The following is a 16,222-nucleotide window of genomic DNA, read 5'->3' as shown; positions in this document are numbered from 1 at the left end:
ACACAGAGCTGCAGCCGCACGCGCTGCAGGGTCCCGCAGGCCCCGGGGCGTTCAGTGGCGGTGGCTCTTGCAATCAAAGCTCTTCAGAGGCGGCAGCAGCGAGAGCGCACCCTCCGCCGCCCTGGCTGTTTTCACTGACCTAGGGGCTCAATACCCAAAATGGATGGGGCTGCTCTTTGTCCGCCTGCGAGGCAGCTCTTAATTGGTTTGTTTAACACTCGGCCGCTGAGGTTAAGGAATAAGCTGTGGTAGAATGAGGGCAACATCCTTAGTGATGCAGCTCTGTGTGTGCAAAGGGATGAGGGAGGTGAGAGGCCGGGTCTGGGCAAGGCTTTGCCAGGTCCCTGTGTCTCTGGAGCAAACCCAAACCCTGCTCGGAAACACCCCATTCCCTAAAACGTTCCGCTATGCATCTCAGTGCCCCTCACTGATCATGACAGGCATCACTTGAGCAAATGATCACACAGAAACCATGAAACCAGAAGAAATGGTATTTAATTATGGTATACATTAAATTAAATGCCATTCTGTATGTGGGGCTCCCCTTCTCGATGACTTATTTCCCTTTGGGCAGCTCCTGTCAGTCCCAGCAGGGACCGGGGTCCCACTGTGCTAGACACGGTACCAGCACAGGGTGAAAGAGCCTTCCTTGCGCCAAGGAAGCATCCAGGGCTTTCCTTCCAACGCTGTTCTCCTGGCCGCAGGTACCGCGTCCACCGTGTCCTGTGTGGTGGGTGCAGATGGGACGGGGGCTTTGGGAGCGCTGCAGACCTGCATCCCGATGCCTCCGAGTGGCTCCCAAGCGGAGCGGGCATCTCCGTGGGCCGGTGCCAGAGGGTCTGCAGCCCCCGAGTGAGGGAGCTCCCGTACAGAAAGGGGAGCGACGTCAAGCCAAAGCTCTGCACAGCTCTGACCACTACCAGAACGTTCAAAAACGAGAGAATGAGGCAGTTTGGGACTCATATATACAGGTGGGGGGATTGCACTTAATTACAGTAGTTTACATCCATTGGACAAAATTCACCTCTTTATATAAATCTCTATGTGTCGGAGGCAGGAAGGGCCAGCTGGAGCGGGCTGTACCTCTATTTACACTTAACGGGCTCAGTTCGACGGCACGCAAAGCCCATCCCTCCATCCGCACGGGCCTCACCGGAGAGGAGGAGAATGAAACCTGGCCACTTGTCCCTTCCGCCAGCTCCGGGGCGGCTCATTCCCAGCATCCCGGCAGGGCCGGCGGCCTCCCCGAAGGAGGGCGCTTCGGAGCGAGTCCTGGAGACGCGCCGGGAAATACTGCGTGGCGGGAGCGGGTCCTCACCGGCGCGGCGCTACGCTACGCGAGCCGGCCCGGCCGCACCGGGGTGAAGCCCCCGGCGGCTGCCGGGGCGCCCGTGGGAAGTGGTGGCAAATCCGGTCCGGTTGCTAGGTGCAAAGCAAGTGAAGTGTGGAGCATCACCAGGCTTGCAGGGGACACTAGGAGAGAGGCGAGAGAGGTGGTGAGGGGCAGGGCGCCCCAGGGGCTGCGCACCCCCCGGGCGAATGCAACGGGAAGAACACAGTCTCAGGCAGAAATTGTCCCTAAAATGACATCAACAACAACAACGTGCCCGCGTGTGCCCAGCCTCCTGGAGAAATGGCTCAGCGGCAGCTCGCAGCCCTCGGTAGCGCTGCCAAGCGCAGCCAAGCGCGCCAGCGGCTCTGCTGCAGAACGCCCGGCGAGCGAGCGGGCAGTGCCAGGGCCCACACCTGGCGCCTGCTCTTCACATTTTGCTTTTTAAAATGGTTTTAAAAAAGCATTTCCAGGGCTGCCACCCATGGGGCAGAAGGTGCCTGGCTCTGGCTAGGGTGCACATGCTCGGGGCTGGTGTGAGCAGCGGGGCCCGTGCCCCAGCCACGGCGCTGCCTCCTCACACCCACTTTTCATTGCCACCTTTCCTGCTCCAACGAAAGCAGGAGAAAAAAAAAATCCCTGGGGAGGGACGGACAGGAACACAGGGCAATTTCCTGGGGCAGCCCCGCACCGAGCCGGGGGCGTGCGGCCCGGCGGTGCATCCCGCGCCCTTCCCATTAGGGGAAGGCTTCCTGTGCTCGCAGGGCTCGTTCCAGCGGGCGAGCATCAAAGGCAGGGCGGCGCGCTCAATCAGGGAGCGGTTCGGGCTCAGCGCACACCAGATGGGTCGATAAAGCCTCGCCGAGGAAATGGCCTTCCCGGGGCGGCACAGCCGAGCGCGGCCAGCGAGGGGCTCGCGGGGCGCCGCCGCGCTGGGATGCGCCCGCACACCGGGATGCGCCCGCGCCGCCGGCCCCTTCGGCTCGCCGCCGTGTTTGCTCTGCGGTCGCGGGCGGCATTTTTCCCTCTCCCCGTCACCCTCGGCGAGGGCGTTTATCTGCGCGCAAGTTCAAGGCCGCTCTCCTGTTTATCTAGCGATCAATAAGGGCCACATATTTCCCACAGCCCCCGGGCGGGTGGGAGAAGGGAGCATTGTGCGCGAGGGCCGCGCGGGGAGCGGGCGCCGCGTACCTGCTTGCTGGAGGACATGTTGGTCAAGGTGCTGATGCTGCTCGTGTCCGTCACCACCATGGCCGAGGGGAAGCGGGAGGGGTGCGAATACTGGGGGGGCTCCTGCTTGTGCGCGTACACTGCGGGGTGCAGGAGAGGAGCCGTCAACACCGTGCACGGGTATCACACTGGAATGAGTGCCACGGGGACGCGGGGGAGCCGGAGGGGCCGTGGGAATGTGCCGGAGCACGGCCAGGCACGTGCTGCGTGCCGGAGCACGGCGCAGGCCACGCTGCTGCGGCACGGAGAAGCCCCCGGGGCCACCGGGATGTCCTGAGCACGCACCCGAGGGCAAACCTTGCCAGGCACAGGGGGTTATTTTATAACCCAAGGGTTTTCTTCCCCCCCGCCCCCACCTCAGTTTGACCAAAGAATCTGTGTTTTGCCCCAAAAGGGCGCTGACGGAGCGTGACGGGCACCACGCGGCCAGGGTGTGCGGGGAAGCTCCCGAGGACGCCCGCGCCACCGAATGCAGCGGGGCAGCAGCCCCGCGGTCCCGCGGCAGCCCCTTACTGTGCGAGTTCTGCAGCTGCGTCACGGTGGCCATGAAGGGCTGCTGCGCCATGTGCCCCGGCGACTGCTGCATGAGCGGCTGCTGGTGCGGGCTGTGCAGCTGCTGGGAGAACTGCACGGGCTGCAGCGCCGCCAGGCTCCCGGCCACGCTGTTGATGACGGGCACGCTCTGCGCCTGCGACGTGTTCAGGCCTGGCACGGGGACGGAGCGAGGCGTCAGCACCGGCGGCACGGGAGACGCTCCCGCGGGGAGGTCGCCGGGCGCGGGACGCGGGGCACTTACTCTGTGCGATGGCCATGACGCCGGAGAGCGGCGTCATGATGAGGTTCTGCGACTGCTGCGGGTTGTGGTGGGACAGGCTGTGGATGTTGGTCAGGGTGCTCACCGGGGGCAGCCCGCCCCCCGAGACCGAGATCTGCTGGAGAAGCGAGCAGGACAGCGCGGCATCAACAGCGAGCGCAGGCGGCCCAGCTCCACACCCGGGCCCTGCCACATTCCTGAACATCCCAGGCGTAAATGGCCACTGGACAGCCAGAGTTGGGCACAAAAAGGCTTTCCTGGAAGCGCTTGCACAGCACCAGGGGCACAAGAGCCCTGGCACTTGCTGCTTGCTTTCCCGAGCCCGTGCCAGGGGCAGCTGAGGACTTGCTGCACTCATTAACTAACCATCACCTTGCAGGGGAAAGGTAGTTAACACAAACACTGCAAGCTAAAACACCCCAACAGGCTACGCAGGGCACTGCCAGGGGCACCAGCCACACTCAGCCACCTTGGGAGCCCAATTCAGGCAGCAGTGAAGGCTTGGGAACCGGGCAGAGCTGCTCGGAGCATGGAGAAGACACTGGAGCTGCTTCCTGGGGCAAACTTGGGGCCAAGAGAGCACACGAGTGATCGCACACAGGAAAGGGCGAGCTTGCACCGAGCTGCTCCGTCCTGCAGGCACCACCGAGGCCAGGAAGGAGCAGGGACAGTTTTGGCAACTGGTGCAAGCTCTGTTTTCATTTTGAGAATGTGCTTCGAGATGGCTCCATTGCCATCGAAACAAGTAGATCAATAAATTCCAGAGCAGGAGAATGAGTCACATTTCCTTATCCAGGACTTTCCACTTTCCCGGTTTCCTCAAGGCTGGATGGGAGCACGCTGAGGCCCAGGAGAGGCCGGACCCACAGCACATGGGGACGAGGTGGCCGCGTCCTCGCGCCGCCCCTGCGGGAGCCGGTCCCGGGACACAGCAGCTCCCCCGGCGGCTCCCGCTTCCAGGGGGACACGCAAGGCACGTGTTTGCTCGCCAAAACCGCAGCCTGCGGCATGCTTTTGTGAAACAGCTTGCAAGCACCAGCTAGCCTTGCCCAGAGATGGGAGATAAGCGGGCAGGCCGCGTGCAGTAGGAGGATAGTGCCAGCGATGGGGACCTGTGGGGTCTTCCCACCACATCCCCAAGCAGCTTCACCCACGGCCTCCCATTTTGGGAAGTGCCTGCTGCATTTCCTTGGGGAAAGCAGCAAATCGCACCCTTGGTGCACCCGGAGCAGCCAGCCCTGCGGGCCCCGCCGCCCGTGACTCATTTTATGGGTTTCGGGCCGGGCGCTGCCATGCGGAGCGGAGCGGGGCGGCCGCACGGGGCGGCGCCGGGCTCCGCTCCGGGCCCAGGGCCATGTTTGACTTTCGCTTTCAGCGGCAAAATCGCCTCCCCGGAAGAGGAGGCGCAGCCTGGGCGCGCGGCATCGCGCCCGGGGAGAGCTGCAATCCCCAAAACAGCCATCATGCCCTATCGCAATTCCAAAAACACAAAAACAAAGCCCCACCACTATCCATTCCCATTTTCAGTTCCCAAAAAGGCCATCTTTTCAGCAATGGATGAAGCGCAATGCCCAAGGCACCCTGCAGGGCAGGGCTGGCGATCTGGAGAGCTCTCCCAGTGCCCCTTGTCCTGCTGTCCCAATGGGGCACACAAGGGCAGAGCACCCTGGGGTGAGCACAGCACCCATGCACATGCAGGGGCTGCAGGAGGAAGAGAAGAGCCCAGCTCAAAATGGGGAAAAAAAAAAAAAAAAAAAAAAAAAAAAAAAAAAAAAAAAAAAGAGCTTAAGTTAAAAAAATAAGTGTGGGTTTATCACGCCCCGTGGCACCAGCAGGGGAAAGCGCGCAGCAATGCAGCCGCACGGATGCGCCAAGGGCTGAGCGCACCGGGCCCGGCCGTGCCCCCGCGCTGTCACCGTCCCCACAATGCGCCATTGTTCGGCGCGGGCCGCGTGTGAACCCCGCCGGCCGCCTGTTTGCTTTGCCCGCCGGGCCCGCTTATCTTATCAGCGCCGTGGCCACAATAGGGCCAGGTGTACTCACCATTTTGCCGTCGGGCGAGAGCAGCCCGTGGGCCGGCTCCAGGGCGCCCGGCGAGACCTGCTGCAGCACGGCCTGGCCGCCGGGCACCATGGCCGCGCCGCCGTGGTGCCCCATGGCCCCCGGGGCGGCCGCCTCGCCGCTCGCCGCCTGGCTGTACCGCACTCCTGCAAGACACCGCGCGCCGTGAGCGCCGCGCACGGGAGCCCCGGCACGGGGAGGGGGCCCAGACCGCCCACACCCCTGCCCTGGGGAACCCCCGGCGCCGCGCCGGGCGCCGCAGGCTTTGCAACGGGCCGCGCAGGGCTCACCACGGCTCTCTGCCTGCCGAGGGGACAACAGGCTTTGGCAGAGAGCGGGTGCTGCCGCTTGCACCATTGTCACCCTTTGTGCAGAGCGGGGCACACGCTGCAGCATCCGGGCAGCCCCGAGCTGCAGGGCAGATCCTGGGCATCCCCAGGTGTCCCACCTCCCCCAGGAGCTCCTGGGCATCCCTCATCGCTGGGGCATCCCGCGGCATCCCCAGGGCATTCCCAAGGCACCAGCTCTGCAAGGATCCCCCCCACCATGGGCCCTTCCAGCACCAGCTCCCACTCCTTCCTCAGAGCCTTTCCAAGCACAGAATTAGTAAATTCCCACAGGAAGGCCAAAGAGCAACAGACACCGATTGGAGCAGCATCCACCTCAAGCACAGGTTTTCACTAAAAATATATTGAATCTGGCCTCGCACTGATAACCCAGTGATCAGCTGTGTGTCATAGAAAGGCATCCAGAGATCTCCAATAATTAACAGATGGGGGTGAAAAAAAAAGGAAAAAACACCCGCTGGGAACAAAAGCGCCTTTACGGGGCTGTGAAACAACCTGTCCCGGGCACCGAGCTCCCGGCCCCTTCCGAGAGCGCCGTGCCAGGCCAGCAGCAGGAGCGGGCACTCCGCACAGCACAGAGCTGGTGCCATCACTCAGGTCTTGGCATCGTGGGTACAAGCGCCAACGTGCACCGAAACACGGGACACGGAGCGCAATGCAAGCTACGGACTGCCTATCCATACGGGGTCTAAGCACAAGTGCGTCAAGCAGGAAGTTACCGTCTCTCAAGACAAGGAAAGTTTGGTCTTTTGGACTTGCTGAAGCTTTCAGTAAGAAAAAGGAAAAACAAAAATCTGTTTCCAGATCCCAACTCGCCTACATCATTAGAGGATGCTCCTAATCCCCAGGCTAGGACTCCTGGAGCAAGGAAACCATTCCTAAAAACATCGAAATGTTAAAAGATGATTTTCAAGCTGCCCTCTGCAATCCCAGGTTGCTTCTTGCCAAAGCAACCCCTGCTCCCGGCATCCAGACAAGCCCAAGGCCAGAAGAGCCACAAACTCCGGATGGAGACCTCGCTGCAAGCCAGGATCCCGCTGGAAGGCAGTGGGGCCGGCGGCGCTGCCGATGCCGCGCCGGGCCGGCCACGGCGCTTTACGACCCGGCCCGAGTTCACGGTTTATGGGCGCCCGGGGCAGACACTATTGAGGCTGCGGCGCCGGCAGCCCCGGCCCTGCTCCGAGCGGCCGCAGCTGGAGGCGGCTCCGGCGCCGGGACCCCCAGCCTGGGCACCGACCCGCTCCCAAATCGCCCATAACAGCCCCACGGAGCCGCCCGCTTTGAGGCCTTTGGTTTTTTCCCCTGCAGCCACAGCCATAATGTAGAAGCCCATTTATTGGGCCTGCTATTGCAGCCGTGGCTATTGCAGCCCCAGCCCTTCCCGCTCTCCCGCCCCTGCGGATGGGGATGCCAAGTGCAGCCAGCACCGCAGCTCCCATGGTTGCAGCTCCGCTGGAGCCGCGCGCCGGCCGGAGCACATAGGGCAGACTTGGCACCGTCTGTGCTGCACCGACATCCCAGAACGGCTCCTAGGGCCTGGCGGTGTCCTTGCCTGGGAAGCAAATCCTATGGGAAGGCATTTCCCCCCAGCAGCCTCCCCGCACTCCATTCCCTGCACACCACCTGCACCCTCTTCTACCCCTGTGCTGCAAGGAAGCATGGAAAGAAAGACAGAAAAATCTCTTCCTTCAGCTTTCTGCCTCAAAACCTCTGGATTTGAGCCGTGTTTCCTTGGGAGGCAGAGTAATGAAGCAGCTTGGACCTCCTCGTTTTTAAGTTACGTCCATCCAGAAGGTTGCAAACTTAGTATTTTTTAACATATTCCCCATGCGACAGAAGCACCATCCACCCCATGCTAAGAGCAGGAACATCCCGGCAGGACAGGGGGACATGGCCCATGCTGGACACGGCATCCCGGCCGCCCTGCAGCTTGCGGGCGATGCCCAGCACCGCCAGGATGCTAGAGGAGGATGCTCACGAGACAGAGCCCCGAAGTGGGGCTCACCCAGCCCTTGGGACAGAGCGGCCGACCCCTGTGATCCTTCCAAAACCCAGCGCCAAAGTGCAGCTTTTTGGGGCTGCCACTCAAGCTGTCCCTAAAGCGTTAACCTTGCTGAGTTGCAGAGGGGCACGGTTTATACCCATTATAAACCTGTTTATTGGGACTAGACCCTCCCATTCTGCCGCTGCCATAAAGCCCTAATTACCCCCATAAACGGCGCAGAATCCTCCCCGCGCGCCCGCGGCCGCACAATGGGCACGGCCCTAAACCGGCACAGCTGCTGGCCGGGCACCGCCGCACCACGACCCGCTTTGCAAAGGGACCATTAAAAAGAAATAAGGGAAAAATACTCAAATTGCCCTTCTTTGCTCAGGAAGCATCCAAGCATAGACCAAAGTTATTCTTATATATAGGTCTACACTTGCAGCCGTGCTTAATAATATACCAGTAGCATGCATCCTTATATATGCAAGCATCACCTTGGCTGTAGGATGCTCGTGCACACATAGACACATGCACATTATTATATTGCATGTATATGCACAATGACATTACATTACACGTGATTACATTGTGTATATATGCACGAGCATCCTAAAGGAGACGGGGTGCGAGCCGGGGCGGCGGGGCCTTTGTATGCGCCCCCAGCCCGGCTCCGCGGCCCTTAATCCCATCAGCGGCCGATTGTCTGGGGGTGGCCGAGATAAGGAGGGCAGCAGCCGCGGCCACGCAGGGACCCGGCACGGCAGATAACGCCCAGCCTGACCTTCAAATCAAACAGGGAGCCGGGAGGGCTGATAACGCCCTGCAGGGAGGGAAAAGTCCAGAGCCCAGGGCAGCCTCCGGAAGAGGCTCCCAGGTATCGGCAGAGTGGAAAGGGTTAAAATCCCCATAGTGAGGGTCCCCAAGAGCTAAAAACCGCATCGCGAGGGTCCCGAGAGCAGGCGGCGTGGGACACGACCGCGCTCCCAGCATCCCTTCCCCTTGCTTGGGAGATGCCACCGGCTCCTTCGGGGACGGGAGCCACGGCACACCTGGACCCCGGTGTCACCGAGACGTTGCAGCATTTAGTGCACGGGGCAAGGACAGGTCAAATGCCAGTACGGGCCATGGTGGAGCCGAGCTCAGCCCCAGACCCCAGCCAACCCCTCACTGCATCCCTGTGCCCTGGTCCTGGAGCAGGAGCCCGTGGGCACCCCAGCTCTGCACCCGCATCCTCCTCACCAGGGCCTGGGTGCAGCTGGGGAGGAGACTCCCCCAAACCGCCTGTCCCTGTGCACGGGCATCACCCCAATTCCCCATCCCTGTGCAAGGGCATCGCCCCAAACGCCCTGTCCCCAGTGCAGAGGTACCACCCCAACTCTTGTCCCCATGCAGGGGTACCACCTCAAACCCCCATCCCTGCATAGGGGCATCACCCCAAACCCGAGGATGCTGCGGGCAGCTCCCGCGGTGGGGCTCGGCCGCGGGACATAAATGCCAGGGCTCATGGCCCCGGGGCCGCAGGGCTAACGGGGGCGGGAGGGGACGGCGGTGCCCCCGCGGGGGGACACAATGGTGCGCGGGGGCACTTCAAAGGCCACCGAGCCCCCGCTCAATTGCCCGCTGGGCGCGCGGGGCGGGCGCTCCATGACAACGCGGGCGCTCGCTGGGGCGCCTTTGTGCGCCCCGCCGCCGACACCGAAACCAGCCGCTGCGGCCGGCGCGGCGCGGCCGGCGGGGACGGGCGCAGGGCACGGCCGGGCCGGGGTCACGCCGTGGTCAGCGCCGGCGCCGCTGCGCGGGGCTCGTGCCAGCGGCCGCCCCTTGGCGCACGGCAGCGACGGATGCGAGACGGGGCTGGTGGGAACGCGGGCTCTGCGTCCCCGCGTGGCTCCGCAGCCACCCCGATGCCAGCGGTGGCTGCCGCGGCTCAGGTGCCCTGAGCTGGGTGCTGGGGCTGCAGCTGCAGCCTGATATTCACTCCAGCACCAACAGCAAAAGGCAACTCCAGCTACACTATTTCCTCCTAAAACCTGCCAGGATTTTTCTTGGAACCCCCTCCTGCACTCCAGCCTGGCTGCAGTATCTCCCTGCAGGATGCACTGCCTTGGGCACCCTGCCCTGCATGCAGCTGCATCCAGCTGGAGCATCCCACAGCATGGGGCACTTTGCTGCTCAGCATCAATTGGGGAACCCACCAAAACCCCCATGCTCCCCTCGCTGTTGCTGGACGTTTTTGCACGTGACGGCTCAGTTTGCCCAAGCAGGGCAGCAAGCATGTCGGAGCGGAGCCGCTCGGAGCCCCGCGACGCTGCGTCCTCACCTGGCATCTTGCCGGGGGGCGACGCGCTGGGCTGGTTGTGGGGGGAGCCGTGGGAGAGCAGCAGGTTCATGCTGTGCGGCGGCGGCGCCGAGCTGTACGCGTCCATGGCGAGCTTCTGGCGGAAAGCCTCCTCCTTGCGCCGGTTGGCGAACCAGTTGTAGACGCGCACCTCCGTGACCAGGTTGGAGCCCAGCCCGTGCGCCTTGGATGGCGACACCCCCCGCTGCAGACACTCGGCCCTGTGCAGAGCAAAGGAACCATGTGGGGACACTGCGGAAAGGAGGGGGGCCCTTCCAGCCCTTCCTGCATCCCGCCGGCTCCTCCTGCCCACGCTGGTGCTGCGAGCGGCTCCCGACACACTGCAGTGCCATGCACTCCATGCGGGAGCATCTCGGGATGCAGCCTCACGGGCACTGGTGCAGAGCGTTACCTGTTACACTCCTCCACCAGCGCCTCGCGCTCCTCCTTGCTGGGGTTTTTCTGCCGCTCGTAGGCTTGGTACAAGATTTGCTGCGAGGCTGGCCCCCACTTGAAGCGGTTGCGGCGCATCTTCTTGCTGGGGGTCTCGGCACAGGCATCCTCGAGCGGCCCGGCCCCCTGGTTCTGCTGATTGAACTCTGGAAAGAGAAACAGCAGCTGATCCTGACTGCCTTTGCCCGTCCTACTCGCGCCGCCCTGGGCTGTCTGGTTGAACTCTGAAAGAGAAAGGAGCAGAGGTGACGATGCTGCCGCCGCACGGCACGGTGACCGCGGCGCCCGCGCGCCCAGCCAGCGCCCTGCCCGGAGCACCCCCCCCACCTGAGCCCGGCCCTGGCAAAGCCCGGCCCTGGCAAAGCCTGGCCTGTACTCCAGCCCTGCTCCCGCACCTGCTGCGAGCACCACAGCGGGAGGAAGGCAGCTATGCACTGCTCGCGGCTGCGCTGCTCGCGGCTGCCGGAATGGGACAGGGCAGCTCCCCGCATCGCTCCCGGCGTGCGGCAAACCCTCCCATGCAGAGCAGCAGCAGCAGCAGCTGGGCCAGGGCTCAGCCCCGGCTGTGCTTTAAGTACCGCGGGCGGCTGCAGCCAGGCGCCAGCTGCGCCTCATTCACAGGTGCCTTTTCTCTCTCCTTCCATCAGTGCAAGCGATTGCAAAAAGATGGAGAGGGGGGCAACAGATCTAATTGCATGCAATTATTAATTGCTCTCCCTTTGGACTTAATTATTAATTATGCTCCGCATTATTTAGCTCTCCCTGCTAAGGGGGTGCAATCACGCAGAGCTGCTGTTGTTCCCACCAGTGCAACTCGCACGTGGCTGCGCGAGGAGCAAGCGGCTCCTGCCCGCCCGTGCCGGCGCTTTCAGACCCGCTGTGCCCGCTGCGTGCCGGGTACTTACGGCGGAGGATCTCCCGCTGCTTGCGGACGTACCACGTGTAGAGCGCGGCGCGCTTCTGCGTCTTCATGGGGGTGCCCTTGTTGAGGTGCTGCGAGAGGTGCGACTGGTTGAGGCCGGTGACGTCCACCACCTCGCGCTGCGGGATGTTGTGCTGCTGCATGTAGCCCTTGATCATCTTGGCGGCCCGCCACGGGTCCTCGCTGCGGGAGAGGCGGCGTTAGCGCCGTGCGCCCGGGAGAGCCGCGCGGTGCTCACGCTGCCCCGCGCTCCGTAACCGCTGCCGCCCCAGTGGCGATTTCTCCTCCATGCCTTGCGTGCACACCTGGCATAAAGGCACACGCACATATATGCATGTACCCATACGTATGTACACGTGTGGGAAGGCCGGGGGATGCTTCTCCCTGAGTTGGCCACATCCGCCGCGTTCTCGGCGTCTGGGAGCCCCCGAATCGCGGCGGGGCCCCAAGGCGTCGCCCCCGGCCGCCCTCCTGCCCCGCGCGGGAGGACGCGGCGGCAACAGGACCGGCAGGGTCATAAATCTGAGCCCTGGCAGCGCCCGCGGCGCTCGCGGGAAGGAAGGGCCCCAAGTCTCGCTCCAGGTCTGCCGCCCTTTCCCGTCTGCAGGAACGGGAATCCAGGGGTATCCATGGGTGATCCCTGCACACGCTGTTCCAAGAACGGGAGCAGGGGAGGCTCAGAGCAGAGGGGCGAGCGCGTGAGCCGACGCGCGCGACGCTTCCCGCCCGCAAGGCACAGCGCTCCCGCAGCAGCCGTGGCCTGGCCTCGGCATCGCCCGGCGCCGCAGCCCGGTGATCCTACGGGATCGGGAGGCAAAGCGCGTCCTTCCCCCCGCGCCACCGGCTCCGCAGCCCGGCTTTATGGGCAGGGGCTTCAGGGGAAAAAATGGCAAATCTGGAACCGCGGCCAGCGCTTTTAGATGGCATTACTTTGCACTGCCAGATTTGCTCCTTAAGGGACAGCTATTATTGGTGCGGGTCTAAAAGGAAGTGCTGGAGCAGCGGGAGCAGCGGCGTGGGCCCTGCGCCCCGTCACACTTGTGCACTCGAAGAATGAGATATTCTCCTGCTCTACCTGGAGCAGCCGTCCGGCTGCTTTTCCAATCCATCAGTTATTCTGGGTCCTTCAAGCTGTCACGGGAGAAGCCCAGTGGGTAGATTTCTTACTTTTTGTGCCCAAAGCAGCGCCAAAACAGAGGTGTGGGGAGCAAGGCCCGGCCAGCAGGGTGCGCGCCGCCCGGCCCCGGAGAAGGGCACGGATCCCACGGGGCGCCGGCGGCTTTTCCGGCACGAGGGATTTAAGGAGCTTTGTTCCTTTCTTCCACCGTGCCCTTCCCGTGGCCGCAGCCACACGGGGCAGCTCTGCGGGACGGGGTTCCGCACGGCAAACCCGGCGTGAGCGGCACGGCCCGCGGCTTGGAGCCCTTCGGCACGACGAGCAGGCGGCTGGAAAACTGTTTTCCGGCCGGAAAGCTGAAAACTAGGAAAACTGTTTTCCTCCCAAGCCTCCAGATTCCCATTGGTGAGGTCCAAGGGGATCGTGGCCCCCGGCTGATCTTGCCCTTCCCAGCTTCATCATCGTGCAATTACACAGAGCCCTTGGATCGCAGCGGCCGGCGGCTGCGCGCGGCACCGCTCTGGAGTGGCTCGGAATAAATTCTGCATTGGAATAAAATTTCTGCTTTGGGTTAAATTTCTGAGTTGAAATAAAATTTCTATGTTGGAATAAAATTTCTATGTTGGAATAAATTTCTGAGCTGAAATAAAATTGAAACTTTTTTTTTAATTGAAACAAAATCAAAATATAATTTCTGAATGGAAGTAAAATTGAAAGCAATTTTCTAAACAGAAATAAAATCAAAACAAAATTTTTCAACGAAAATAAAATTGATATAAAATTTCTGATTTGGAACAAAATTGAAATAAAATATTTGAATCAAAATAAAAGTTTTAAATTGAAGTAAAATTGAAATAAAATGTCTGAATAAAAATAGCAATTCTGGATGGAAGTAAAATCAAAATAAAACATCTAAATTGAAGTAAAATTGAAATAAAATATCTGAATCAAAATAAGATTTCTGAATTGAAATCAAATGGGCAATGTTTTGGCCATAAAAGAAAGGAAAAGGAGACTTGGGGGAGAAGCAAATCGCTGAGTTTCACTTCATTTTGCCCTTTCAAGTGAGGCTTCGCTCAGACCCTCCTTGCGCGTTGCAGCCTCCCGCTCCCGCAGCTCCTGCCCGCTCTTCCCTTCCCAAGTCGCGCTTCTCTTTACGAATCAACTTGACCGTAATTAAAAGGGTTAAAGAACCTGAAACCAAACCCAAACATTTTGTTTCATGTTAAACAAAATGTTTGGACTTGACCCAGAATGAATCGTTGGAGTGTTTGTTTGGCTTCCCTCTTTTTTCCTTTTTTTTTTTTTTTTAAGTTAACCTAAAATCCTGAGAGGAAAAGCAGAGCTCTGGGTCCGGCCGAGCTGCCCGGGGACCCGTCCCCAAGCTGGAACGCGGGAAGCACGGCGGCGGGACGCGGGCGGAAGGGGTGCAGGAAAGCAGGAGCGCCGGCAAGGTCGAGGAGCCGTTGGGCCCTTTGCCGCCGGGGCCTTTATGGGAGCGGGCGGGAGGTTGGGTTGTTTTCCCCTGGGAACCCCTGTCGCAATGGGTGGCTGCCCCAGCCGGGGTGCTCCATGAGCCGCCGCTTCCCGCCCCGCTCGCCCTCTTTGTCAGCCTTGAAACCAGGTAAATACACTCCACATCCGCCCAGAAATATGCCAAGAATTTATACACCTGGATTATAAAAGAGGCTCCCTACAGAAACGGTCTATCTAATCTGCATCGCTGTGCACACACGGGGGGATCAGAGGCGGGGGTGCTGCCCCTTCCCCTGGGCCGCGGCCCTGGGTCTCGGGGAGCGACGGCGACGGGAAGTGCCCGGCCAACCCGCGCGGGATCCATGGGTTGGGCCGTCCGGCTGCTCCACTGGAGCATTCCGGCTCCTTGGCTCCATGGGCTACGCCAGGGCTCGGCCAGGCCTGCGCCAAACACCGGGCGAGACCCTCTCAGGCCAGGGGAAGGGGCTGGAGCGGGAGCAGCCTGGGAGCGGGTCGAGGCGAGCGCGCTGCGAGTACAAAGGCCTCTCGGCGCAAACACGGCGTGGGCACAAGGCTCCTTGGGGACATGCGCCGGCGTTGTCTGCACCCGCGCACACTGTGCACGGCAGCACCTGCGCCCGAGCGGCCCCGCTCCGCACCGCGCTGCCCGGCAGGATGCGGCCGCCGGCGCCCGCTGGGAATGAGGGCCAGGCAGGGGACGACAAGCCCAGGGGCAGCGAGCGAAGTGACACAAAAAGCAGGGACCTGCCGCAAAGCCAGGGGCAACCTGCGCCCCACAGAGTCCCTGGGGAGGGTGGCAGCCCCTCAGCAAGCCCAGCCTGTCCACCCCATGGCAGAGGTCGGCACCCACCTGCCACAGCGGGGCCACCATCCTGGGCGGCACCGGGGTCGCCGGTGCTGGCACAGGGCTGTATCAGGACCAGGGTGGCCCTGGGACCCCGTCGTGCCTCGGGGAGAGGAAAGGGTTTCCCAGGGGAACACAGAGCTCCGGGCACCGCGAGGACGGAGCTCGGGAAGCCGCCACCCCGGGCACCACCCGACCGGGATCGGGAGCCCGCAGCCCCGCGCCGCTCCCGGCGCCGCACCGGGCCGGGGGCTGCTCCGCCAGCCCCGACGGAGCCGCTCCGAGCGGCGCGGGGCGCTCGCACCGACGGGGCTCCGACCCACGGGGCTCCGAGCGACGCGCCCCGGCCCGACGCGTCCCGCTCCAGCCCGGCTCGGCCCGGCCCGGCCCGGCGCGGTGCGAGCGGGACGTGGCGCGGGGACCCGGCGGGAGCCGGCGCCGAGCGGGGCCGGGCGGCCACGTCCCCCGGGACGGAAAAGAGACGAGCGGGCGCGTTTGGGGGTTTCCTCCTTCCCCCCTCCCCGCCTCGTTTACAACTTCGGCAATGAATAACCCGCCTCTCCGTGCGCCCTAATCGCGGCCCTTTGTGTATCTTTCTGTTGATGATTTATAGAAATAAATTAATAACACCGCGGGCTCCACGTGCTGCAGTTTATGTTTTATCTCCCGGCGCGGAGGCAGCAGGGAGCCGGCAGCGGGTCCGGCCTCCCCGGCCGCCCGCGACCGCCGCTCCCGGAGCGCCCGGAGCCCCGACGGGCCGGGCCGGGCCGGGGCTCCCGCGCGGCTCCCTGCCCGGCCCGGCCCCCGCGCCCCCGGTACCTGATCATCCTGTCCACCTCGGCGCGCTGCTCCACGGCCTCCTCGGTGTTGAGCGCCTGCAGCTCGCGCAGGATGGGCGGCGTGTCGAAGTCGTCGCCGTCCTCGGAGCCCTCGTCGCCGGAGAGCTTGCCCTTGGCGTGCCCGTTGGCGAGCGCGTGGAAGGCGGGCTTGGCGTCGGGCGGCGCGCCGGGGGACAGCGGCAGGCTCTCCAGCTTCACGCCGAAGCTGCCGCTGGGCACCATGTCGTCCAGGGCGCGGATGAGCCCTTCCTTGGTGGCCCCGGAGCTGAGCAGGGCGCCCAGGAGCTCCTGCTGCAGGGCGCTCAGCTGGGACACCATGGTCCTGCCGGGGCCCGGCCGCGGCCCCGGTGCCGGCCGCGGTGCCGGTGCCGGTGGCGGTGCCGGGCCGCCCCGCCGACACCTGCCGCTCGGCCGCGGGCTGCCGAGGCTCCTGCGGGGAGCGG

At 62.9% G+C, this 16,222-nt stretch overlaps 1 protein-coding gene across 2 annotated transcripts; it reads right to left on the bottom strand.

Moving 5' to 3' along the window:
* Window positions 1-1,427: 1,427 nt before the first annotated feature.
* On the bottom strand, window positions 1,428-16,097 carry HNF1B (HNF1 homeobox B). 2 transcript variants are annotated; one of them, XM_026047821.1, is made up of 9 exons: window positions 15,760-16,097; window positions 11,466-11,665; window positions 10,520-10,784; window positions 10,090-10,328; window positions 5,418-5,581; window positions 3,357-3,489; window positions 3,074-3,265; window positions 2,522-2,640; window positions 1,428-1,473 (listed from the first exon to the last, which is right to left on the bottom strand). In XM_026047821.1, the coding sequence occupies exons 1-9, from the start codon at window positions 16,095-16,097 to the stop codon at window positions 1,453-1,455; spliced, it is 1,671 nt and encodes a 556-aa protein (XP_025903606.1). In that variant the 3' UTR covers window positions 1,428-1,452. The 2 variants fall into 2 exon arrangements, with proteins under 2 accessions (XP_025903606.1, XP_025903607.1); XM_026047822.1 differs by having other exon boundaries at window positions 10,520-10,706.
* Between the last annotated feature and the right edge of the window lie 125 nt (window positions 16,098-16,222).

Source organism: Nothoprocta perdicaria, unplaced genomic scaffold (genome assembly GCF_003342845.1).
Source record: "Nothoprocta perdicaria isolate Ctin4 unplaced genomic scaffold, notPer1 scaffold_50, whole genome shotgun sequence".
In the NCBI taxonomy this organism is placed as follows: Eukaryota; Metazoa; Chordata; class Aves; order Tinamiformes; family Tinamidae; genus Nothoprocta; species Nothoprocta perdicaria.
Note: the sequence above shows the minus strand (reverse complement) of the source record. Positions and strands in the feature narration are given on the sequence as shown.